The sequence below is a fragment of the Canis lupus genome, chromosome 32, assembly GCF_048164855.1.
Source record: "Canis lupus baileyi chromosome 32, mCanLup2.hap1, whole genome shotgun sequence".
Lineage (NCBI taxonomy): Eukaryota > Metazoa > Chordata > Mammalia > Carnivora > Canidae > Canis > Canis lupus.
In genome coordinates, this window is record NC_132869.1 from 4,842,111 (window position 1) to 4,868,253 (window position 26,143).

Here is a 26,143-nt window from a genome sequence, read left to right on the forward strand (position 1 = left end):
GGGATCATAGAACACATTCTAAACCTTTCTCAAATGTATGTGTGATCAGGAAATAAGCAATACATGTGGAGAAAGAAACCCTGTGTGACTTGAGAGCTCTAAGTGCCCAGGTGTCTCTGTGCCAGATCTCAAACCGTAATGACATGGCGCTGACCTCCTAGTCACTCAACCTGGCTGAGGTTTTCACTCACACTTCTTACTCAGTGAGAACCGGAAGGGCCTCTCAGGTGAAGAGGGTGAACAGCTCACCCTAGGTCACAGGACTGCAGAACTCTCTCCCTCTGACATCTGGAGAATTCTCACAGGTTGGTCCCTCCCACCTGGGAAATGTGGGCGGTTTGCTCCATTAAATCCTATAGGGTTACAGAGGTTGAAACAACCTGTTCCCGTTCTCTAAAAACAATCATCCGAGGAGAGGAGTAGAGTGGGTGGTGAACTGAGGTGCTTTGAAAGCTGGGCTGACAGCTTAGCCGTGGCTCCGAGAGGTTAAGTGATGTACCCTAGGGTGCTTGACAAAGCCAGAGCTCAGGATGCTAGATTGCTGCTTTCAGGTTTGCATGCTGGGACTGTTGACCTCTCTACTCAGCCTGGATTTTAGGCTTTAGAAGGAATAAGGAATGATTTCCTCTGGAAAGTCAGCCCCCTCCCTATGGTATCACCTGCATGTCTTAAGGGCTGCTAACATCTTTTAGGGTGTGCTTTCCTATTCTTCTGTGTTCCCCCAGATTGCAGTATTCCTGGCCACACTGGCCAGTTCTGAGGATTTACCTGATGACCCAAGACAATGAGGAGGCTTATCACTCAGCTCACCTAGATGGCCAATGCCAAAGCATCCTCTTTTGATTGAGAGACCAGCTGATGTAACAAAAATTCAGCTTCCAGTATAATGAATAGCTGCTTACTCACCCCTTCATGCTTCTTACAAAGTCTCAACTCCTTTATGCTTCCTTATAAAGGAAAGGAATGAGGCCTTTTTATCTGTGAATTTTTTTCCCCTAAAATAGAAATGAGATCCTGCAGAATCCTCCACCAAGGGAAGGTCACCTTTGTCTTATTTCAATGATGGCATGCATGCCCGCTTTAGGGTGCTCATTTGGGGAATTCCTCTCCATCTGTTTCTCTCTAGCACCTCCTTTCAAATATTTGTGAAGTCTTTCCTCTTACTCAGGCTCTTGTTCGAGTATTCAACAGGAATGACCACCAAATGACAAGCTTCTTCAAGCAGAGTTTCTGCCCAGGATGTTTCTAATTTGGTTCTAAGTTTAATGACAGGTGTGCATGGGGGAGGGGGGGAAGGAGGTGGATGTGCGGAGCAGGCAGTTCAGCGATCATACACAAGATTATCATTGCATTTTTTCCCCAAATTCCTGCCCTTTAAAGAAGAACTGGAATGGGAAGAAAGAACTGGTGTGTTCAAATGTATTCCATCTTAGAGTGCTACTCACAGTGCAAAGCTCACAGAACTTCAGGTCTTTATCTACCTGCAAATCTTCCCCTAAATGCACAATAAGATATTAAAGAGACATTATGTGGCCTATTGCATAATTTTACTGTTTAAAAGAAAAGGAAAAGAAAAATCACAATTGAATAGGATCACAATTGACATTATTTAGGGTGGGGAATCCTTAATTCAAGGGAAACCAAGTCAGCCTAATGCCCTACTTTAGAGTTAGCTGTCAGTGAACTGGACCAGTGCCAGAGAGGCACTGAGTTAATTAATCAGGCACTTGCCACAGATCTGTGCTGCCCTAGGTCACATCTGGCTCCCATGGAGAGATATTCAGAGGACAAAACAAGTAGGAAGAGACTCAGAACAAGAGGGATACATAGTACCAATGCCTGGTGTCTAAGATGCACATTAACACGTTCAAGCACAGTGCTCTGCTCCTGAGGGTCTTTTTAGTTTATCAGATAACGACCAGGCCCTGCCTGAGTGGAGAGTCAGCCACATGGCTCCTCGGCTGCCATCTGAAAGCAGCCAGCAGGTGACCTGTGCCAGGAGCCTGACCTTGATGCTTAGTTGTGAGGATGTGATCCCATGTTTCTAATGAAGTTAAGGACATGCAGTTAACAAGGTTCCCCTAGGCAATACACAAAAACAAAGAATGTATTACATCTAGGAGATCACACCCATCGCTGTCACAAATTCAGCCTAATTGGAATCCAATTTTTTAAAAACTATTTGTCACATTTCTATTAGCCACAGGGGTCAAGCTTTTTTATGCTCTGTTCCTTTGATGATAAACAGACTACCAAGGGACCCTTCAATATGAGTTTAAGATCTGGATTAGTATCTTCCATCTCCTGGTTTTGAATTTTTGAAAAGCACTCATTGAGGAGTCAAGCAGAGGGCCACAGAAAGCATGACCCTCAGAAGTATCCTCTAAATGTTGCCCTTGGCACTGTCCCTGCTAAACCCAGCTCCTTGGATACTGACACTTGGTTTCTCTAATCCTATCTAGTAATAAACAAAACGAGATCACCAAACTCCACCTAAATGACTTATCATGTAAGAGGGGAAGAAGAGAGATCTGCCTTTGAAGAGTCTGGTGAATAATTTGTGTAAGTGTACAAACTCACTAGAATGAGGAGCCTAACCTGATCTTTATCACAGAATGGGTGCTTCAATCTACAGTAAATGCTACCAGAAATGCCTTAGACAGAGGAGCAATCAAGGAAAACAAAGGTACCAGCGAGCATTACAGAACTGCTTGCCCAAGAAGCAACGTGCTATTCAGGTATTCCTGCCAGCAAGCTCCTGGGCGCTGCCACTCATGTTTGACAAACTGATCCTGTGACTGGAGGGCGGTCCATCCATTGACCTATGTTTACAGAATTTATCTGTGGCCACAGCCAAATGCAAACTCTTAGTCTGAGTCACCCAAGATGTCTAGGAAGAGGAGGAAGCTATTGGCTTACCTGTGCTGGGAATCATTCTGGTCTGTAGATGGTATCGTCAAACACTCATCATGACCATGGAAGAGACGTACCACGTGCCCACCAAGTAGGTATCCTAGTGAGAGAATTATATTCTACTATGAATTTATGGGAAGCTTAGTGATGAGAACACCATGTTTAAAAAGGGTAAATAAATTCGTGCAGGTCTGAGTCAGTTATGGAAAACACCAAGAAAGAAGCATTTGGAAAATGACAGATTCCACCAATTCTGGCCTCAGGAAGAAAAGAGAAGAAGTCAAAACAATTCTAACATAGAAAGCTAAATAGGATTTCAGAGATGACAAATCCAAAATCAAAATCAAAACGTAGGGTGAAAATAGTATCAACTCCTATTATTAAAAGGAAAATGACATGGCTACTGTGAGGAAGATAAGGATTTTCCAGTTGCTTGGGAATGAAAATACATCCAGCATAAAATTCTTAGATAGGTTCTTACAGTCTTGATGGATATATTTTGTGACAAAATCCCAACCAAATTGCAGTCACAATAAAGAAAGAGGATACTGGGAAGGACAGCAAACTGTTATTAAGAGCTGTCTTAGGAGAAGTTAGCTTTTGAATGCAGGTAACAGACACAGATCAAACCTGGATGCTCATCCCACAGCACTGAAGGGAGGCGAAAGGTCATTCCACAATCCCACAGTGAATGAGCCTCTATCAATAAGCACTTAGCTTTCAGCATAAGGAATCTCAACAGCCATGGAGTTCCGAGGTGTATGGGAAACAGTGAGCTTCAAGGACATGAAAACCCCTTTTGTCTTCAAATAAGTTCTGAGCCTTAACATACTAGGAGAGGGACACCAGTCTGAAATTTACCTTATACAAACAAATGGAATTTGTTATCACTTTGAATAAAAAATTCTCTAGACTAGTCTGTTCTCAGGAGACATATGGACTTAAGATGCTCATGCCTGCATCAGGACTTTAAAAAAAAAATCACACAATTAGATCACTTTAGGGGCTACCAAACTATTCTGGATGTTGAATTAACAGTAAGAATGAGAAATCATGCCAGAGGAGAAAGGGTTGTTTATCAGTGCATCTTGTACAAGGACAGTGTGATATTCCGAGTTCTTTTTTTTTTTTTGAAACCCAGTGAGGTAAGTTCTTCTTAAACTCCGCTCAAATATTCAGAAATCTTTTCCCAATTTTCCTCTACCTTACTAATAGTTCCAGTTGTATCCTTTTTTTTTGCTTTAAAATAATTCAGGATATACTGTAGGGGATTTCTTAACAGGCAATTTATTTAGAAAAATTAAAACCTTCCATGATCATGCTCTTGATTAAACTCTGTCATCTCAGGTTGATGAGGCCATGCCCCCACTTGGATCCACTGTTTGCAGTCCTCAGCCTCTTCCAATCAATATTCTATTCACACAGAGAAAACCGCCAAGTGCTGGTATATCACAGCTCTTCCTAATTGAACTCTATCAGGGCAATATTCAGGAAAGAAGGGTCATGATGAGGATCACTTATGCTCTCATGGCTGAAGTGGGCATCTCACCAGAGGATGCTGAGAGGGCAGTTTCTGCCCGTCCAGATGACTCCAGTGATGAGCTACCCAGGCACTCACCACTTCGATAAGAACCTTTTTGACATGATTTGCAAACACTTCTAAATTAATCTCCACAAGTCATCTGTTGAAACTGAGAAATAATTTTATTCCTACCGTGAAAATAAAAAATTTAACACGGAGAAGATTCATTCAAACCTTCCTTGGGGAAGATTGAAACCCAGAGCTTCTTGATTCCTGATAGAAAGGGAATGACAACAGACTCAAGGTGGTGGATTAGTTTTCATGTAAAAGAAGAGGGCTAAACATAGCCTGCCTTTTAAAAGCCTTCCACAAGTTGCTGAAAGAGTTAAAAATCTGTCATGTCTTGACTATTCAGCTTTGTTCTGATGCCTTCTGAAACTGGGGCAGTGCCTTGACACCTTTCGTTTTCCCTCTATTTTCAAACATCTTGTAGAATGTCTTTCCTAGTTTGAAATGAGTGGGCTCAGGATTAAAAATCTGGTTAAAGCCCCAGTATACGTATTTTTAAAAATTCTGATCTTGCTGTAAAGTGCTAGAATATAATATGGTTAACCTATTGGTCAATGGCATTTGATTATTCTGCTCAGCTGTGACTTTACCCATGAGTAAGGTAAGGCCAGTATATTTGTTCTATAACTTGAAAGGTGCGTTGACTCTGCCTGGCTTCAAGAAATAGGATATGTTGAACAAACTTTGATGATCTTATTTCTATGGGAAAAATAAAATACTGAGAAAATTTTATTATTAAATGGCCCTCCATAAATACAGGTAAACACATGAAGAGACTCCTTCTTCCACCTGTACAGAGAGATGCACTGGGGAGAAATAGCAACAGCATCGACCTCTTGAAAAATAAGCTCCTGTAAGGCTGAAGTTGCTGAGGCCTATACACTTATAATGAGTAATCATAAATGAAAATGAAAAGTCAGTGGGAGAGGGAGTGTCTATCCAAATCCTGCATGCATATAGCACTAAAGCAATGGTGGGCTCTAAAGGATTAAAAGGTATTGTCAGGAACACCCCCACATAATCAGAAATCAGGGCAGAAAATAAGCCACCCCCACATCAGAGAATGACATTCTGGTGAACTAAAATAATGCTAGCTGTGTAGCAAGACATTAGGCAGGAGCTGGGAAGCAGCAGAAAATGTCAATATATACAGCTCAAGACAGACTGGAAGGCTGAGGGCTGAATGCATGTAAAAGAGCACACCTTCTTCAATGCTACTTCCTGAGCACGTAGGGTGTACATTCCAGAGTGTTTGCATAAAAGAGGCGTCCACTTGTATGTTCCCATTTGATACTGAGAGATGCTGCAGCAGAAACAGAAATGAGACATGCTTTAAATCACCAGGCCAGTCCTGACAGAAGCAGCTTACCTAGAATCTCAAGGATTGAATTAAAGAGTCTCACTGTCCTCAGACTCTTTCCACATAGCCTGTGGGAGGCTGCTCTACCCCATCTAGAAGCAGCTTCAAAGTGGGACACTTTATTCAGGGAGGAGGACGTTTCAGCTACAGAAGTGGCAGACAAGTGTTGACTTCATCCCCTTAGCTGGATCCCTAATTCAACAGGAAGTCACAAAATGTCTCCTCTTGTTAGGAGAAGGGAATTCACAAATGGCAAAAATGACTCCCAACTTTTGGCCTAGGCAAAGTGAAATCTGCCCACAGGATTGGTGCTGAGAAGATTGAAAGCTTATCTTATCTCTGACGCTCCTCTGATATTTGGACACCTGAGGGCTTGATGTCAGTGACACCCAGCACCCAATCCCCAGGTGCAAAATCTCACCTGCACCTTTCAACCCTTGTGATATCCCACTCACCAAAACATTTTAAATTCTCCATTTTTCCAACATAAGCTTATTTTCCTCTATCCCGTTCTTTTTGGCTTGTTCTTTACTGGATAAGAGCTGAAAGCCATGTGAGAAATTTGTGGTTAAAGGTAGCTAACGTATAACTGATTTTCTTAGGAAGTGCCTGTGGCACTTTAGCAGGGTTGCTGAGCACAATGCCTTAATCTGAAAGGACAACTAACAGTTAAGTTCCAGCCCCATGATAACATGGGCAGGGGAGAGAACTAACCACCTACCTCTCCAGTATACTGTGCAAAGGATTCTTATCCCACCCAACCTATTGTAGCTCAGTTCACTTTGGCCATTAGTTCCTAAAAGAAAATATTCTGAAAATGAAAAGATGACTGTTAGGAGGTACTTACAAGGTATCTTTCAGAGGACACGCTGACAAGGATGAGGTCATCACCAATTCGAACTTTCTCTCCCTCGGATCTCTGTTTGGAAGCGGGATGTATGGTCCACCAACAGGCTTCTCCTACATAAATGCTCCTTGAATTAGTCATTGTTTCATGGAATCCAGCCCCTAATTCTGTCCCTGTTCTCCTTTCTTCTGGTAACAATCCATTAAGAGCATTTGCACACACATATACTGCTCCAGGCTTCAATCTCTAGCCCCATAGCCACTTGACTATGTCTATCACTTTTGTTTTCTCGAGTGACAGAAAGAGTGTTTGGAAGAGAGTATTGGAGGCCAGAAACTATCGAAGCCTTTGAGTATTTTTAATACATATAGAAACATGCATTCTTCACAGGCACTAGAAATCTTTAAGAATTGACTTCACTGGTCTACTGACTACTTACACACTTTTATCTCTGCCATGCTTTCCATGAAACTCTACTAAATCAAGAGTGATTCTACTAAAAAATCAGAGATTTTCAAAAGGCCTAAATCTACAAAGACCAGGACAGCAGGTGAAAAGTTGATACCAAAGAAGAGAATGGACAATTTGGAAAAAGGAAAGCAGATAGATGCTTTTAGTGAAGAGAAAGCTAAAACCCAATTCTTTACAAAAGTAAGAAAATGGAGGAAAAGTTGATCGCAAGAAATAAAGCCATCCCTCTACATCTTTCCCAGAAAGTCTCTGGAACTAGAGGTAAGTTACTTATAAAGGTAGCAGTGGAAGATGGAGTTGAAAATAGAATTGACTAAAAGCTATTTAGGAACTTTTATCTCCTGGTATCCTTTTTCTGTTCCCTGCACAGCCAGCTGAGTCCTCCTCCTCTACTACCCTCCAGAAGATTAGGAGTTAAATCGACGGAATGACCAACCATCAAAGTTCTGGTTTTGTAATACCAAGCGCTGTCAAACAAGAAAGTGAAAAGTATTGCTAAAAATAGAGAATCATTAGAGTTCTATGCCCTGATTAGTAAAACCCCAGCTCCGTTCCCCTCTGCCTCCATTCCTCACACACTAGCTGGGTTGCCAAATCTCCCCTCCCCTCAAATTTAAGGATTCCTCTTTAGAGAAGCCAAGCTACCCAAGATAAAACCTACTGCTGTGTTGGCATCTCCAGTGAGATGCCTAGTCCATGCCAGATTAGCCAAAAGTAAGGCTTAACAGATGGCAAGCCACAGTCACACACACTCAGGGTGTCTGGTCAGCTTCTACTGCCTTGATCTAAACATGAATGGCAACCAAGGATTGCCCAACATCTGAGCCAAGTCACTAACTTGAATGGCAAGAACATAACAGTGGGGAAAGAGAGTTGCAAAGATTATGGACAGCCAAAGAACAAAACAGTGGTGAAAGAGAGAGAGCAAAGATTATGGAGAGCCAAAGAAAACTTTTTAAAAGTCATATATTTAATAATCTCAGAGAGGTAAGAAAAAATTACATTCATAAAGTAGCAATGAAAGTTCCATGAATGATCCCTTGGGAGAAAAATTCTTTGATTCTGAAAGAGAGAGAAAGAAACAAAAGGGTTATAGGATCAAGTTGAAAAAATGTCTCCCCAAAAGAATGAATAGAAATGGATTAAAAATAGGAGTGAAGAGAAAATTAGAAAACCAATCTAGAGGATTTCCAGAAAGCATGAACCAAGAAAACAAAGTCAGGAATTAGCAAAGAAATAGTATTGAACTTTTCCCAAAGCTGGAAGACAAGCATTCAGATCGAAAAGGCCCACAGATTCCCTAGCGCAGTGAAGACAGACCCACACCAGGGTCCATTCTCGGGAGACTTGGAACAAAGATGGAGTTCTAGAAAATAAAGCAAACAATTTTTTTTCCCTTTTCTCAAAAAGTCTAAAGTCATTTTATCAATGTAAAAAGAATGGACATACAGGACTTTTCTGGTTATATGCTCTAAGACTGACAGCTGGTTTATATTTAGAGGCCAACTTATAATCAGTGACTGTGCCTCTTCACACATTTTGTAATTGTTAGCAAAAGTTGACAACACCTTAAAGGAAATTATATTTTAAGAATAACACTTTAGCTAAAAGCAAAGCAACCTCATTTCAAATGCAAATATAATCTTATTTTAAGGGAAAAAATACAATGGGCAGAGGCAGGCCCACTCTCCTACTCTGTACAAAAATGAGAAGTAGAGAGATAGAGGTTTTCCTCGGGAATTCTCAGACACCCCTGTGTGTAATACCGAGACGGCAGGTGCACCTGGTTTAAACTCTTCATTTTTTTTTCCTCTAGATATCTGGAAAATCAGTCAATTTGGGTCATTCCCTTATGAACTGACACAGTTTTGTGACAATGGCATGGACTTTTGTCCTTTGACTAGCCAACAATGGCATCTCCCCTCCTATTTGGGAGAAATGTCATGATATTAAAGACTGTACTCAATTTAGACTCTTCCTGTAGTGTGATCTAGGATGTTTTCTCTTCTCTAGACTCTATTTGTTACTGTCCATTTTCCAAGCCTTGGGTTTCTACTTTACTATTTTTTTAAAGATTTTATTTATTCATGAGAGACACAGAGGGAGAGGCAGAAACACAGGCAGAGGGAGAAGCTGGCTCCACGCAAGGAGCCTCATGTGGGACTCAATCCCGGGTCTCCAGGATCACACCCTGGGCTGAAGGCGGCGCTATACCGCTGAGCCATCTGGGCTGCCTGGGTTTCTACTTTAAACAGGTTCTACCCAACGGTCTCCCAGTAAATTCTCATTCTGCTTGAGTGAACCTGAATTAGTTTCTGCCATTTGCAACCAAGAATCTTGATTGACATGTAGCTTAACCTGTAAATGGAGCACAAATTCCATATACATTGCTCTTGATGGATGGTCAGATTACCTATGAATAGTCCCAGCCACAGAGAGCACCCAACACCCCAAGACCAGCTGTTACTCTGTTGGATAACTGCAGATATTACAAAGTGGTTTTCTTCATTGAGGGGAACTATGCCTCCTTTCAACTTCTATTCATTGCTCCATGGGTCTATGCAGTGACCACAGCAAGTCAGACCTTCCTTTGGTATCATAACTTAAGTATATGTAGTTATATTGGTCTCTGTTCTTCGTTTCTGGTTTCCAGGGAGAACCTGCATCATCCTGGTCACCATCTTTCTTAGGATCCACCTCCTAACTGTCAATATTTTTGACTGAACTCAAAATAAACTGCAATAAAGCCAACATTTCCCGAAGTATATGACTGCAGTGAAAGCATTATGTTCTCCTTCACTCATAGTTCCTATGTCTCTATCACACATTGTTTCTTATTCTCCTAAATTTTACTAGACCTCTCTCTTGACCTCACTGGTTGGTTGGCTTGGAATCCCAAATGAAGAACATACTCAGTATCCTTAAGCCCTTCGCCCGAGACCCCCTGTTAGCAGGAGAACTGGGAATGTGGACTTACCTGTAGCATGTTCCCGTAGACCTACATCAAAGGCAAGTTTATCTGTCTGGGATCTTGATGTGGTCAAACAAGTTAGATACTGTGAAACAAAAACAGATGCTAGTGAAGTCACATGCTTCCATCAGGTCCTGGCACCTCATTCACTAGTTGGTTTCCAGTTGTCAATTGCGACACTGAGCTATTGAATAAAGGACTTATTCATTGTATTTAGTGGTATATGACACCTTTGAAATATACCTTTATAGTATATTTAAAATCTCAAAGATGTTCTTATCTGATGACCCAGGGATTTAACTTCTAGGACTATATGCTACAAAAATAAGTTTGAAATTAGTATCTTGGCATATTTAATAATATGCTTTAGTTCAAAGATACCAAGGGACTTTTATTTTTTTTATTTTTTTTATTTTATTTTTTTTTTAAATGTTTATTTATTTATGGTAGTCACAGAGAGAAAGAGAGAGGCAGAGACACAGGCAGAGGGAGAAGCAGGCTCCATGCACCGGGAGCCCGATGTGGGATTCGATCCCGGGTCTCCAGGATCGCGCCCTGGGCCAAAGGCAGGCGCCAAACCCCTGCGCCACCCAGGGATCCCCCAAGGGACTTTTAAATTGGAGACAAGATAAATGGAATATATACAACCAATAATAATGGAAAGGCTGATAAATGTTGGCATTTCATTTTATGAAATAAGTTGCCATTAAGAGTTTATCAAGAGTGTGTCACAGCATGGAACATACACAACATAGCACATCTGCACAGGTAATAGGTATGCAAAATTTAAATGCCTGGCCACTAGGCTAAAAGGAATTACACCAAACTGATAACTGAAGTTGTCTTTGGACAGTGGGAAGGACCATGATGACTTCTCTCACTTATATTTATTTTGTTTTCCAAACTTCCTATGAGCTTCAGAACTTCTCAGTGTCTAGGCTTTTTTTTTTTTTTTGCCCCCTAATTATAAAAATACATGTGCATAAAAAAAAATACATGTGCATGTAAAACTTAACAATGATATTTAAAATAATTTATAATGGGGGGGGAGGAAAAAACCCATGGCCTGTTCCTTGCCTCCTTTACTGACAGGCACAGTGGCTGGTTTTGGAATTAGACTGGCTGGTAGATAAGCACTTAGAATGTACTTTCTGAATTCTACTTTTACTTCTCTGCAACAGGAAAATGGAAAATCATTGCATTGTCCAAAGTCATATTTCACCAGATTCAGTCTCAGAGCTGCTCCTAGAAAGAACTACCTAGTATAGAGTTTATGTTAAGCATGAGTTGGATTTTTGGGAGACGGGGGACAGTAAATCTAATATTAAATAACATAATCCTTCAGCTCTCTACCATGCTGTTAGCCTGAGTTTTCAAATGCATAAGTGTGCCGTTTGAAGTTTCGTTTAGGTCTATTTAGATAGGAGAAAAGAAGTATTAAGGGTTGATTTACTTCATGGATAAGCACTGGGTTCTGAAAAATACACAATCACTTCTCAATTCTAGACATCAGGATACAAAGTTTCCCACTTTCTAAACGCCCCTATCTCCCGCTCCAGTAACCTTCCATTTGGTCACATTTGTTCTGTGTCCTTTGCCATGAAAGACTACAACAGATGAATGTTCAGGCTGAAAAGGTCAACTTCTTACCAGTTCTAAGGAAAAAAAAAAGCTGCAATAAATAAATTATTTAAGAGGAAGCTGCTGCTCCAGTTGCAAATGTGACAGTTCAAGCTTCGAGATGAACTTTGCAGCATGCTGCAGGTGTAAACGTGTGAAGATGAAGTCTTGAATTAATGTAACATTTTCCACTAGGGCCAGACAAAGACGACAAGCCTTCCTCACACTGAGAGCAAGTGACGATGACAGATGCAGGGACAGGAGCAAACATGATGAGAGCTGGCACGTCTTAGGCTTGATTGGGATCACGATATTCTCCTTACTACATCCTGCCAAAGATCTACAGCATCTGTATTTTCACAAATTGTACTGGCCTAAAACTTGAACAATTTTCCTCAACTTGCATTGGGTTATCCCCATTTTGGTTCTAGAACCCTAATTACTTAAGCCTGATGAGCTTTCTGTGACTGCCCTGGTTCCTTATCTTCCTACTGCCTCTGGATTAACAGGATACCTTCTAGTTATATCCCAGGCCTAGCAGCAGTGGATACCATCCCATTTCCTATAGCTAGTAAAAGAGTTGACATTTCACAAAAATCTTGTTTGATTTTTTCTCCCCTATCCTGGTTATCCTTGTAGGCTCAGGAAATCAGCTATTTCATGGTTTATTTCTTCATCAATTCAACAAGTATTTGTTGAGCATCTAGGATGTCAAGGCACTGTCCTTGGTAGGCTCAGGTTTAGTTAAATTAAAAACAAGAGACACGGGGTGGAGAGGAAGACGGTCAGACGTTAAGCGAATACAAGAGTGCAATCGTGTGAAAGAAATGGGAAGCCCATGTGTTCTGATGGTTCACATTCCAAGTGACCCGGCTGTTCCCGTAACCTGGCCACTGGCTGGCTTCCCGCTTCCCGCTTCCCGCCGCCTCCCGTCCCCGCCCGCGCGGGCCCAGGGGCTTACCATGCCGCTGAAGGAGTGCCGCAGGAGGACCGCGTGGCCGTGCAGCAGCGTCCGGTGGCCCCCGCCTTGGGCCGCCTGCGGGGAGGGACGGGCACGCTGTCAGCCGGGCCGCGCGTGGCCCCTCTGACAGCAAAGCAGGGCGGGCCCTAGGGAGGACAGGCCACAAGGGAAAGACCACTGCAAAGCTCCCAAAGAATTCATTCGAGAAGCGAGTGGCCAGCCTAGGGGCGTGGGGAGACTCGTGACTACAGCCATGCAGCATCCTCGGGAGCGGGCTGTGGGGCCACACTGCGTCTGGGACACCCCCAGATGCCGCAGGTGCCGCTTACCTTCCTTTGAAACTTCTCAGAAGCGTTCAGAGTGAGAGAGAGAAACAAATGTGACAGGACTCTAGCCTAGTGACAGAAAGCAGCCCGGGGGTGGGGGCCCACGGTCACAGCCTGTTCCCTGCGGTCTGTTCCCTCAAGATGCTCGGCCTCCTGCCCCATCACTTACACGGCTCCCACCTACCCGGGTTTCACCTTCCAGCTCAGAACCCAGGACTCTCAAAGGGCAACCGGTGAGGCCCCTGCAGACTCCTAAGCGGTGTTGGGGGCCCATCCCGGCCCCTTCTCTGCCTCCTCAGGCAGCCCCACCCTGGCTGTTCACCGGGTGGCAGGCCCAACCAGGAGGGGCGGCCTGACAGAAAGCCACCGTATCTGTCCCTCTCTCCCTCAGTCTGCACACTGTCACCATCGGAACTGAACAGCGCACAGTAGGAGGCTGTTACCTATTGTAGCTGCCCCCCAGTTAGTAATACGGGAAAACTGAGATCTACAAGAAATCACAGCATTTTTTGGCATCGACTTTTTCAATTTCTACCTGAATCTCTTTCTATCCTGCTACCCTTCCCTCAGAGACGGTCACACGGTATTGATCGCACAGCCCTCTTAGGAAAAAAAAAAAAATATTTAAGCACAGGAGCCTCCATCCCTAAATATGCACAAAAAGCATCCAAAGTCTGAGAAGAAAAATCAATCATAGAAATTCTAACAATTCCCTCTATACGCCAAGGGCACCTGTTAGGTACCTCATTTTATTTCAATCTGCAGACCAGCGGCCCCAGGGGCTGGCCTGAGCTGCTGCTTCTCTCCTGCACCTGCCCACCGCCCTCTGTCCCTCGGAACAATGAGCGACGAAGGGGAAAGCCGGTGTGGAGAGAAGGCACAGGTCTGAATAACAAGGCCTAGGGTAATTTTATTTCAACTCTATTTAGATTTAAAAAATTGCCTTGTCAAAGAGATCATTTTTCACGTCATACCAGGAGCCTAAAGAAAGGAAAAGTGATAGACTTGGTGTCATGTTTTTTAAAAAGCTGATAACCGTTTATCAATGTGGCTGTACTTTCCTCCCAGCGATGGAGATATTCAAGAGCTCCTGAGACTTCAATAGGATGCAGGAGTTAAATGTTCTTTGTCCCCTTTCTGCATTTCTTGAAATCATTCGATCTGACTTCAGCTGCTGTATTTACAAACATGTCAACAGCTATGTTAAAATTAGCCAGACCGAGTGACTTTTACAGCGTCAGTCTGATTATTTTCCCTGCACATCTGCGATATCCTAAGTTAACTGGCAGCGCACGACAGCCTAGGTGCGGGTGTGTACTCCCAGACCAGGCCTGCATCTCATCTGTCCCAGCGTGAAACATGGGTCACACCCTCGCCTTTGTGCCCATCAACGCAGCGAGTAATCTTAAAAGGAGTCAAGCGTTGCTGGCCACACAAGGTGGCACAGGAGAGCTCGTGCCCCTCCTCTTCTCTGGCACCGCTGCAACCGTCTCCTGGCTCTCATGTCCTTTGTCATGGTGCCGACAGAAAAGTAGAGAGGCTACGTGCAGGTGCCCCACTGGGACTGAATGGGACAGCGGGGTGCAGAACCCTGCAGAACCCGAGAGGCTTCACATCCTGCCTCTTCCCTCCACTAGGGCAGTGCCTCTGTGCTGGTGGCACACCCGCGGGCTAGAGCAAAAGCCCTGGACCTGGCTCTGTAGCACTTGCTTCACTGGGCTCGGGAGGAGCCTGGGAACTGGCATTTCTGTCAAACTCCAGGGCACAGGACTCCAATGTTGCTGGCCCAGTGATGACACCTCGGGAGCCACTGCCTCAGGGATGATGCGACATCAGTGCCTGGAAGAGTAAGGAGCTTTCTCTGCAGAAGCTTCGGTGATGACCATCCTGGGGAGCTCTTCTGGGCACATACCACACAGAGGTGCTTTAGGTGACTTTACAACTCATCCTCATGGCTCTACTAAGTGGGAATGATTCCCTCCATTTATAATGTGAGGAATTTGAAGTTCAAAGAGGGATGTGGAGGTTGGGCGGGAGGAGGGGAAGCAGACTTCCAGTTAACTCCAGAACCGAGCTCATCTCTCTCTCGTTTCTGTATTGTATTCATTCACCTACTGTGTACAAAACCAGTGTACAAAGTAAGCAGGGCAGCAGGACAGGGAGCTACCTCCTCTGCTCCTAGAGGAAGGTGAATTGCTACAGCTGAGATTCAGTGAGCACCGAGCATACAGCAGGCACCAAACTAGGCAAAGTGCTCTATGCGAACGATCTCGTCTTATACTTGTGGTTAGTGCTGTGACGTATCTACAGTAGTTCTCTCCGTTTAACAGCAATGCACATGGAGGCTCAAAGACGTCACATAATGTGCACAAAGTCACACAGGCTCCAAGTGCACAGTCGGGATCTAACCATATGCTGTGTCTCCCTCCTGGTAGTCTGGTCTACAAAGACTTATGTATAAAACAACAACAACCTTGCTACAAATAGGAGACCATCTTCCTGTTAAAAGAGGTAAAGAGCATTGGGATAGGCCAGGAAAGTGTTGAGGAACAGCTTTATGGATAAGGTTGTTATCCTGACAGGTGGGAGGGTTGAGGACCAATGATGGTAGGAGAGAGGAGCCCACAGGAGCAAAGGCCTGGAGCTGGAGAGCACGAAGTGCACATGGGGACTCGCGGAGTTTTCTTTTCTTTTCTTTTCTTTTCTTTTCTTTTCTTTTCTTTTCTTTTCTTTCCCACTGAGTTTTCACAACTGGCGCTGAGGGCGGATGAAATGGGAGGGAACGTCTGGGGAAAAGTCAGGGCACAAGCGCAGGGCAGTCTGGTTACAAAGGGGCACAACGGGCTGCTCCCAGTGAACGGGACCCTGCTGTAGGTTTGGTCGGTTTGATTTTTCTTACTGAAGCAGGTTCTTTTCTTTCAGATTTTATTTATTTATGAGAGAGAGAGAGAGAGGCAGACACACAGGCAGGGGGAGAAGCAGGCTCCATGCAGGGAGCCTGATGCGGGACTCGATCCCAGGATCCCGGCTGGGGTCATCGCCTGAGCTGAAGGCAGACACTCAACCACAGAACCCCCCAGGGTCCCTAAAGCAGGTTCTTTTTTAAAGGCGTGTCTTTTAACATACGTTTGGCAGATGACCCTGAGTGCACAATGTGGAAGAGCTAGAGGTGTCAAACCCTCGGCACAGAACTGATGGTTCTTTCAGTTTCCATGACAACATGGGAAGATGGACCACAAACCTTGGTGTCATCCTTCCCTCCCTCTCCCTCCGCCATGCCCCACAGTCGAGCCGGAGCACCTCTGTGCCATCTCTGGAATACATCCTGCCCCCAGGGGTTCAGTGGCCCCCTGCCACCGGTGGCATCCCCGCTCCCCACGCCCTATTGTGGTGGGACCCGCATGGCAGCTGTAGCCACCCTGTCACAGCGGCCAGCCACACGGAAGGGCTTTCTAGTTGGGCTTGCCCCGCTGTCACCCGGCTTGGCGAGGCCCTCACCGTGGCCTCTGAGACCCGGCTTCAGGACCCGGCAATCTCTCTCTGCAAGAGGCCAGACAGTATTTTAGGGTTTCTGGGATACGCGTGGTCTCCTTCATATGGTCTTTTTTTTTTTTTTTAATTCCAGACAGCTTTTTCAAGACTTTAAAACTGTTCTTTCTTAGAGCAAGCCCCTACCTGGAGATGGCCACTGGACCCGGCTGCTGGGCCCCACTGTCCTGGGGTGGGTGCCCTTCCCTCCGAAGGTGTCACCTACCACCGGTGCGCTCCCCCACCCCACCTCTGTTCGGCCTCCCAGGCCTCCCTCTAATTCAGGCTGCAAGGCTCCCTCCTGCCACAGGGCTTTGACACACAGGCTCCCCCCACCCAGAATGCTCTTCCTCCTGCATCCTCAAGATCTCTGCCCAGCATTCAGTTCCGAGCTCCCAAATCTCACTAGAGGAGCATTCTCTGATCACCCCTTCTAAAAGAAAAACCACCCTTGCTCCATCACAGTTTGCTGCTATATCATTTCTTGAGATATTTGTTATTAGCTGATGTGAATCCATGTTATTTTTGATACGTACCCATCCTCTGCCACTCCCAAGGATGTAAGCTTCAGGAGTCTGTGGTGTCCCCTGCCATGTCAGCACCACCTTTATCGGTGCCTGGCAAGGAGGAGGCACCCGTGCGCATCTTTCCCGAATGGATAAATAATAATCACACAAAGTGGTTCTTTTATTTCCCTTCTACGGATGGAAAAAAGAGAAACTTCCCCATCATCGGCTTGTAGGCAGTGAGCTTGGATTTGAGCCCGGGTCAAACTACACGTTCTACTAACTCTTTCCGCAATTTGACTTCAATAATGGAATAATATGCCGGGAAAGATGTGATCTGCTATACAGAGCACTGCGCGGTCCCGGTGATAGGGGACCCCAGGCCCCAGGACGGCGCGGCCTCTTCGGGATGGCAGTCCTGTGTTGCCGCAAGTGACCTCCACTGTCATCAGGAGCAGGAGGACCTTGTTTGGTGCCACCTCCCAGACAGGGTAGGCACAGCTAGGCTGGCAAAAGCACCCTGATGCCATGTCCAGAGGAAAAAATGTTCCTCTAGCTTCTTAATTCGATCATCTTGCCTGTAACGTTAAAGTTAATTCCACCACGGACTTTCCATGTGATGGTTAGTTACCAGAAGACAGTGCCTCCCAGGGAGGTAAACCTGAGATGGCAACCAACACTGGGTAACGGTGCTTTTCCCCAGACACAAGTAGGAATTTCAAGACTATGAGATCTCTAAGCTACCTTCCTTTATAACCTGGAACCCCAGTTCCTCTTTGGGGGTCCCAGACTCAGGGAGAGCTCTTTGGTGGAGGTAACATAACCCACGAAAGGCTTCAGGGGCCCCCTTCTGGGGAGAGCGTGAAGAGCATGAAATCACTTATTGGATGTGGCTGTGCATACTTTCATTTCCCTTTCCTTCCCTACCACACTTCTGTCCTACTCTTTCAGGCTATCAAAGAAAAAAAAGAAAGCCTTTCTAGAAGGTCACAGAGCAATATTCCCTGAGCATGGGAGAGGCCCTTTATATTGCCTAGGACAACTGCATTTCCTTCAATACAAGTGACAACCAATAATGATGCCATGTAAGTGCAACAAACAAACAAACAAAACCCAGTAACACCTAACAGTATGAACAAAAGCAGGTAACTCAATATTTTTAGTTAGAAAGCATACCCAAAGATTCTATTCATGACTGTTAAAAAAAAAATTCAAGTTTTAGGAATTGACTTAGATGAGTCAAACCCTCAGAATGAAACCACAAGCCTTTATTCTATAATATATAATTTGATTTGGTGGAATAGAAAGGTATACTTCATTACAGAATAAGAATACCAATATTTTTAAATTCTATTATTCTAAATTTAACTTACAGATTTAACACAGTTTAAATGAATATTCCAATAGGGTATTTTGGAAGCTAACAAAATTGCTATAAAAGCATTGAGGAAGATCCACAGGAAATATAAAAGATTCTGGATGGAAAACAGAATTAAATATTTCATTTTAAAATTAAATTCTAGAACAACTGATATGTAATAGAATGGTCCACATTCTTTTACAGACCTACTACTTATCTATGCTTTGAAGTAACAGATGCACTCAAAGGACACAAAAAACAGATAAGATTGTACCAAGATCACCAAACTTCAGAACCCTGGAAACAACATTTAATGACTTGCAGAATACTTTGTGTCACTGTGACACATGGGTAAACATCTTGTCCAGATGTAAAAAAAATACTAAAGCCTCAAGTAAAGAAAGAGGCAAAGGATATGAATAAATGATTCCTATCAGGAATAAGATTAAAACACATGGATGGGATTTTATCTCTTCTAGTAATGAAAGGAATGACAACTAAGGCAATTCTTATACAACATTTACATCGACCAAATTTGCGGAAAAAAAAAAAGGGAAAAAAACAATGGTGCCAGAGCTGCAATTTAGCTGGTGTGATCCTGTCCAAGGTGACGCTGAGTACAGCCTCCTGACATGGCAATGTGGTAACGTATAAAGAAGCCATAGAGAGGTCCATGACCTGTGCTATAGTCGTTCCACTTCCAGAACTAGTTCAAGAAAAGCAAAAAAGTACACACACTGTTGTGATAAGAGCATTAGAACGAAGGCAAATGAAACATCTGGCAAGGGCCTAAATATCCAACAGAAAACTGTTATCTAGTACATCATGGGCTTTCTCAGGATGTTGTATCCTGCAGCCATTAAAGACGACAACCGAGGCGACCAGAATGCAAGATGCCTTCAGCTGTTAGGTATATGCAAGAACGGTAAGGAAATGTATAAAAATGAAATAGCCATTGGTTGGTTACAGAAGCATTGGAGACTTTTCCAAAATTTTAACACTACCATCACATAGTTTAAATAAAAAAAATTCATGTGTGTTGCGGGCAACCGCTGTTGCATGTGTTTGGAGAAGTGGGGTGCCCTAAAAGTGTTTTGTATATTTGTTAAAACTGCACTGCTTAAGGGTATCATTGGCTTGCCAGATTCCTCAGTAAATGCCTTTCCCTGCCTGAAGGGCTGATGGCAAAGCACAGCAGCATGCCTTCCTTTTGGCATTGATCCAGGGTCTAGCTCTTTCCTGATGGCAAGTATTAAGTGGAAACCCAGGGAGTCAACCTTTTTCCAAGACCCTCTAACCCCCTCCTAGTTCCCTCGGGCCTAGCTCCAGACTCCAGAGGAAGAAAATCTCTTGCCATAGAAATTCACTCCTGCTTGAATCCTCAACATGCTGGTTCTTCCAACTGCACTTTGAGGATCCTTCACCTTAGATCCCATCCTTGTTCCTAGACACTTGGTTTTTCTAGTCATCTAAATTCCCTTACTATGTGTGACATCCTGAAGAGCCCATGAAGGCCACCAAACACTTTTCTTGACCGCCTATTGTGGATCAGATACTCTACTCTCTGCTGGGTAACTGCCAAATCTAGCTTTTCCTGGGCTTCTCCCTCTTGGCATACAAAGACACTACAGAAGCACAAGGGACCATTTCTTTTAATTTGACACATTGATTTTCCATTTGGATTGGGATGGTTAATATGGATCTAAAATACATAGGGAGCCCAGACCAGTGGCTACAGAAAGCCACATGTTCAGGACAGAATCCCTTGAAGGGGTTTGCCCTGTAAGAAATCCTTCAAGTGAGTCTGGGGCAACTCAACCAGGGCAGTGCAATCCTTCAACTTAAATGTACTTGAAAGGAAGCCAAATTCTTGGGATTGTTTGGGGGCCTCTTGGGATATTGTTAAAAATGGAAATAATGAAATAGAAGTTTAATGAAGTTTAGGAAAGAGGAGGAAGAGGGTACCATCTGACAGCCCCACTTTCCCAAGTTCAGTGACCATGGCAGTCTCCTCAGCTGCCTTTGAAAAAACAGGCCCGCGTGTCAGAAGCTGTGAGGTGCAACAGGACCCCCAAGAGAAACGGCTGGCTGAAAGCCTATGGCAGTCACTGCTCTTCTGCTAAGTGCTCTTGCAGCAAGGTAAGCAGGGAGGTGGGACTCTAGGGAACCCCATCTCCCATACTCTCAGTGTTTTCCCCTCTCTTCATCTCACATCACAGGCCTGAAGAACAGAACCCTCCAAGAGCTATGCCTAAAAACAGGCTATTCTCCGTTATTTCATTTTTTAAGTAGGGAGGATAATCAAAACCAACACTCCATCCCCAACACCTACCACCAATGCTGAATTTACCATTCCCACAGTCTAGAATTCATTCCATTCAGCCAACCTGCCCTCTTAAAAGCACCTCAAATTATTTGTCCTGGGTGGGAAGCCTCTGGCAATCTCATTTTTGTTCAGGTCATAACTTTCCCAGCCACGTGGAAGTATTTCAGTACAAAAAGATGAAAGGCCGCAGCCTGATTTGAGAAACTAAGTTCTGGGTCATGAGCATCATCTATAGCTAGAAGCTGCACAGCAGGGAGGTATGCTGTTCCAGGAAAAAGCCCCTCCTACACTGATGTGGCCCAAATCTCACATGGGTTTTAGTAAATAAAATCCGAAAGATGGCTCAGGTGAGCTGGGGATTGCAGAGAAGCTTCTGCGGTGACCCAAAATTTCTTCTTCCTGTGAGCACTGAAACCCATGAAAGAAAAGAGTCCTTGCCTGGTGCAGACTTAAACTCTGAACACCTAGCTGAAGACAACTGAGGAATCTCTCCTTTCAAGTCTCTAAAAATAAGTTTTTGATCCATGAGAATCTATGTAGACGTGTACAATCATTTCCTCTCCCCTCTCTCCAATCCATGCAGTTTGGGGAAAAAATCCAATTGCTTTGTGAGGTTCCCACCAGGGCCAGCATTTCACAAACACATGTGTCTGAAACAGGAGGATAAGCATTTTCCATGGAGGGGAAAGAACTGGCTGTTGGGATGCCTCCAAATTCAGCAGAGGGTCATTCTAGATACATCTGTGCTTTTCTTTGAACATAGATTTCCCAGGGAAACCTGACAGCCAGAATGGCAGCTCTAACACATGTTTCTTTTTATGGTATCTTTTAAGAGAACAAATTGACAGGAGATATTTGTCAGGGTAGTAATGACATTTAGATTGATGGCAAGTATACTTTGGAAAGAGGTGAAGCAACTATCTTTTTTCCTTTGAACTCATATTTCCCCCTTTGTCCCATAGAAGACTAACAGACTTCTAAGAATCTGACATTATCAACTTCATTCTTTACATAAAAGAACCCCAACTGTCAGATTTGTTTTCCAGTCCCTGCTCTGGTTTTTATTTGAACCACCCATGCTCATCACTCCTCTGACCTCTGATGAAACGGAGGACCCATGGCCACACAGGGTCAAGACTAAGCTCTCTGCCCAATCATGGCCTTTCATCCCAGCTAACGTACCCTGAATATTTTCTACCAAGCGTTTAACATCTGAAAGGTTAGATTACCTTGACATGAAAAATCAAACACTATATCTAATCTATTTCTCTAAGAAAAAAAACCTGTTCATTTTATGGATAATAAAATAGGAGTAAGTTTTTGTATCATAAAACCGCCATTGAATCCTACTGTGTGCAAACACTTTTACCCATGTGGGCTAAGAGGCTGAAAATGAAATCAATTCTATTTTGATCTTTGATCCTCCTTCCTTTCTTTCTCCTGTACTCCTTAACCTATTTTTTTCTCTCTTGTGAATGTCTTTTCATTTCCTGTACCAGCCCCAATTATGGTCTTGCTGGACAGAGACCAATTCATCCTGTTCTCTCTATATCCATACAATATGCCCAGGGCCATATATCTGAGCAAAACACACACACACACACACACACACACACACACACACACTTTCCTTGAAGTATATGAAGTGGTCTTGGGTGGAGAAGCTGATTCCTAAGAGTTCCGTGTGTATATGGCCTGTGTAAGGATAGGAAGACAGGTGCCCCTAATACCTTCAATTTGTTCTGCTCTGAGAACAAGAGCACAAACCTTTTAAAATCTTATGGACTGATTCCAGACAAATAATCTTCAACCCAGCTAACTATTAGAATCACCAGTAAAACATTAAAAATGAAAACATAGCAAGTGAAACAAACAAAACCCCAAAAGCACAAAAAGACTGGGCCATTCCTTAAGATTCTCATTTGAGAATGAGAATGAGTGCAGGGGGCTGTGCTCTCAGGTGGCTTTGATGTACAGCCAGTCTTGATAATCACCCCTCTGGGACTCCTCAGCCACAGTGGAGCCTTCATCCAAGTAATTTATAGGATATTTACAGTCAGTGAGTACTTCTCTGTTCTCAGAACTGTCCTTCTGGGTCTGTGACTGATTTTCTTTTTAGCATTTCTCCAGAACCCCACTAAAGCAAAGAACAAATATGGTTGCTCCCCCTTGTCCTTGATAGCTTTGGTCAAACTAAAAACTGACTTTCTGTGCTTCTCTGAGTATTGCTGCCAACTCTGTGATAGGTGGAAAGACAAAAACCCCCACTGCAACATATGTGTGGTGAGTCCCACCACTGCCACCCCTAGACCGCCTCTCTTCACCATGTTGCAAAAATCAGTGCCACTCTCCCTGAACTTCCTCATCCATATTCTAGCCTTTCATCCCCACTAGCCTGGACTCCACCAGGCCTGGGAAAAAACAGAGTTTAAGGCAAAGAACAGAACAGGTGAGTAGAAAGGTCTTTTTCTTTTCTTCTCTTACTGCTGGGTCATTCTTCCCCCTAGTCAGTCACCTCTGCTCTGTTTTCACTCTGGCTTCTGTGCTTTATGGGTCCCCTGACCCAAAGGGTGCACTTCAACATTTTGCATTCTTATTGACAATGTTCACAATTTATGATTTTACAATTTAAAATTTTTATAATTTGTGATGTTTTACTTTTCCATGTCTGCAAGGTTGGTGTGTCTGAAAGATGCTCTGAATCATTCAACACTCGAGCAGTGATATCTACATGGCTTTCAAAAGCCCACCTTGCAGAGATCTAGCTTAGGTCTAAGTATCCTAGTCATCAATTAGCTCTCTGTCGAAGAGAAAAATAAAAGTGTTTTTTTGTTTGTTTTTTAAAAAGAATTCTTCTCTGTTGATCTGTGAATGGAAGCCAGGAAACAGATAGAGCAAGAACCATCAGATCTGTTTTTCTCCCCATTGTCCAGAGAGTAAATTCATCACACTGACACTGGAAGGATAACCTACTAAGAATGGCAGTAAAAACCCAACTTTCCTTGAGCTGCAAGAGCAGCTTTGTTGGGCAAGGGAAAAGGAGAGATATTAAAATTAGCAACAGTGATCTGTGAGAGGACAAGGGGAGCAGCTCAGAAACATGGAATACGGTTCACAATCTGAACCAAAAAAATAAAACTAAACTTCAGTTGGGCTGACATTTGCCTCCTTTGATGGCTGGAGGAAAACCAATCAATCATTTCCCAGTGGGGTTGGTAGTTACCATCAATGTAATGTGGTGACTTGGTGCTGAAAATAATATTACAAACAATGAATTGTCTGAAAAATAAAGAAAAAGGTCTCATTTTGGTACAATAGTACCAAAAATAATAAAAATAGGAATAAATTTAACCAAGGAGGTAGAAAGTTCTTTACACTGAGAAGTATAAGACATTGACACAAGAAACCAAAGATGATACAGACAGATGTAAAGGTATCCTGTGTTCATGGACTGGAAGAATATGTTGAAAATGTCTCTACAACCTGAAGTCATCTATAGAGTCAATGCAATCCCTATCAAGATTCCAATGCATTATTCACAGAAGTAGGAAAAAAACACCTAAAATTTATATGGAACCACAAAGACCCTATATAGCTAAAGCAATGCTGCTAGAGAACAAAGCAGTGGGCACAACACTTCATGATTTTAAGCTTTATTATAAAGACAAAGTAATCAAAACAGTACAGTACTGGCATAAAAACAGATATACATAGGCCAAAGGAACAGAATTGAAAGCTCAGAAATAAACTCACACATACACAGTCAACTAATACTTGTCAAGGAGCCAAGCATACTTGATGGAGAAAACACAGTCTGTTCAATAAATGATGTTGGAAAAAGTAGATATTTAAATGTAAAAGAACAAAACTGGACCTCTGTCTTACAACACTCACTAAAATAAACTCAAAATGGATTAAAGACTTAAATGTAAAACCTGAAACCATAAAAACTCCTAGAAGAAAACATAAGGGAAACTCTTTGCCATAGGTCCTGTCGGTGGATTTTTTTTGATATGACACCTAAAGCCCAAGCAGCAAAATAAAAAATAAGCGGGACTACATCAAACTAAAAATTTGCACAGCAGAAGACACAATCAACAACAAAGTGAAAAGGTAACCTAAAGAATGGAGAAAATATTAGTAAATCATGTAACTGATAAGGAATTAATATCCAAAACGTATAAAGAACTCAGACAACTCAATAGCAAAAAAACCTTAAATAATCTAATTAAAAAATAAGCAAAGGACCCAATTAGGCATCTTTCCAAAGACAACATGAAAATGGCCAACAGATAGATGAAAAGGTGTTTGACATCATAATCAGGAAAATGCAAATTAAAACCACAATAAGATGTCACCTCACACCTGTCAGAATGGCTATCATCCCCCTCCACCCCCCTCCCCCCACCAAACACACCCCACAAACAAACTCCAAGGAATAACAAATGCTAGCGAGGGTATGGAGAAAAGGAAACACTTGTGTACTATGGGTAGGAATGTAAGTTGGTACACCCACTGTGGAAGCTCCTCAAAAAATTCAAAATAAAACCATTGCATGATTCAGCAATGCCACGTCTAGGTATCTAACCAAAATAAATGAAATTACTATGTTGAAGAAATATCTGCACCTGCACGTTCACCACAACATTATTTACAATAGTCCAGACATGAAAACAACCTAAGTGTCATTGACAGATGAATGGATCAAGGAGTTGTGGTGTTTACTATTCAGTCACAAAAAGAAGGAAATCCTGCCATTTGTGACAACATAGGTGGACCTTGAGGGAGGGCAATTAGACAAAGACAAAACTGTATAGTATCACTTTATATAGAATCTAAAAAGAGGCAAACTCATAGAAAAACAGATCAGATCTGTGGTTATCAGAAGTGGTAATTAGGTAAAGGTGGGCAAAGGGACAGACTTTCAGTTACGTGATAAATCAGATCTGAGGATGTCACATACAGCATCATGACTCTAGGTAACACTGCTGTATGGTACACTTGAAAGTATCTAAGAGAGTAAATCCTAAAAGTTCTCATCACAAAGCCAAAAAATTTTTTGTAACTATATGAGATGGCAGATATTAACTAAACTCACTGTAGTAATGATACCGTATATATACATCAAGTCATTATGCTGCGTACCTTAAACTCACACAGTGCTGTATGTCAATGTCCATTTATCTCAACAGAACTTAAACACACACACACACACACACACACACACACACACACACATCGTAGCTGCTTTCCTTATTACTTTGGGAAAGACTGCTGCTGATTAATGATTCCCCACCCCCTCAGAAGCCAGAAAAAGCCAACAGGTTATCTAAGAGAGTCAATCCCAAGCAAGAGGGAAGGTC

At 43.1% G+C, this 26,143-nt stretch overlaps 1 protein-coding gene across 1 annotated transcript in view; it reads right to left on the reverse strand.

Annotated features, from left to right (window-relative positions):
* Positions 1–26,143, reverse strand: part of RYR3 (ryanodine receptor 3) — a 500,519-nt gene that overhangs the window by 269,836 nt on the left and 204,540 nt on the right. Inside the window, exons 4-8 of the mRNA XM_072808654.1 lie at positions 12,735–12,809; positions 10,160–10,238; positions 6,712–6,824; positions 5,708–5,807; positions 2,920–3,013 (exon numbers count right to left, since the gene is read on the reverse strand). Coding sequence (XP_072664755.1) covers positions 2,920–3,013; positions 5,708–5,807; positions 6,712–6,824; positions 10,160–10,238; positions 12,735–12,809 — 461 coding nt within the window. The remainder of the gene's footprint in view (positions 1–2,919; positions 3,014–5,707; positions 5,808–6,711; positions 6,825–10,159; positions 10,239–12,734; positions 12,810–26,143) is intronic.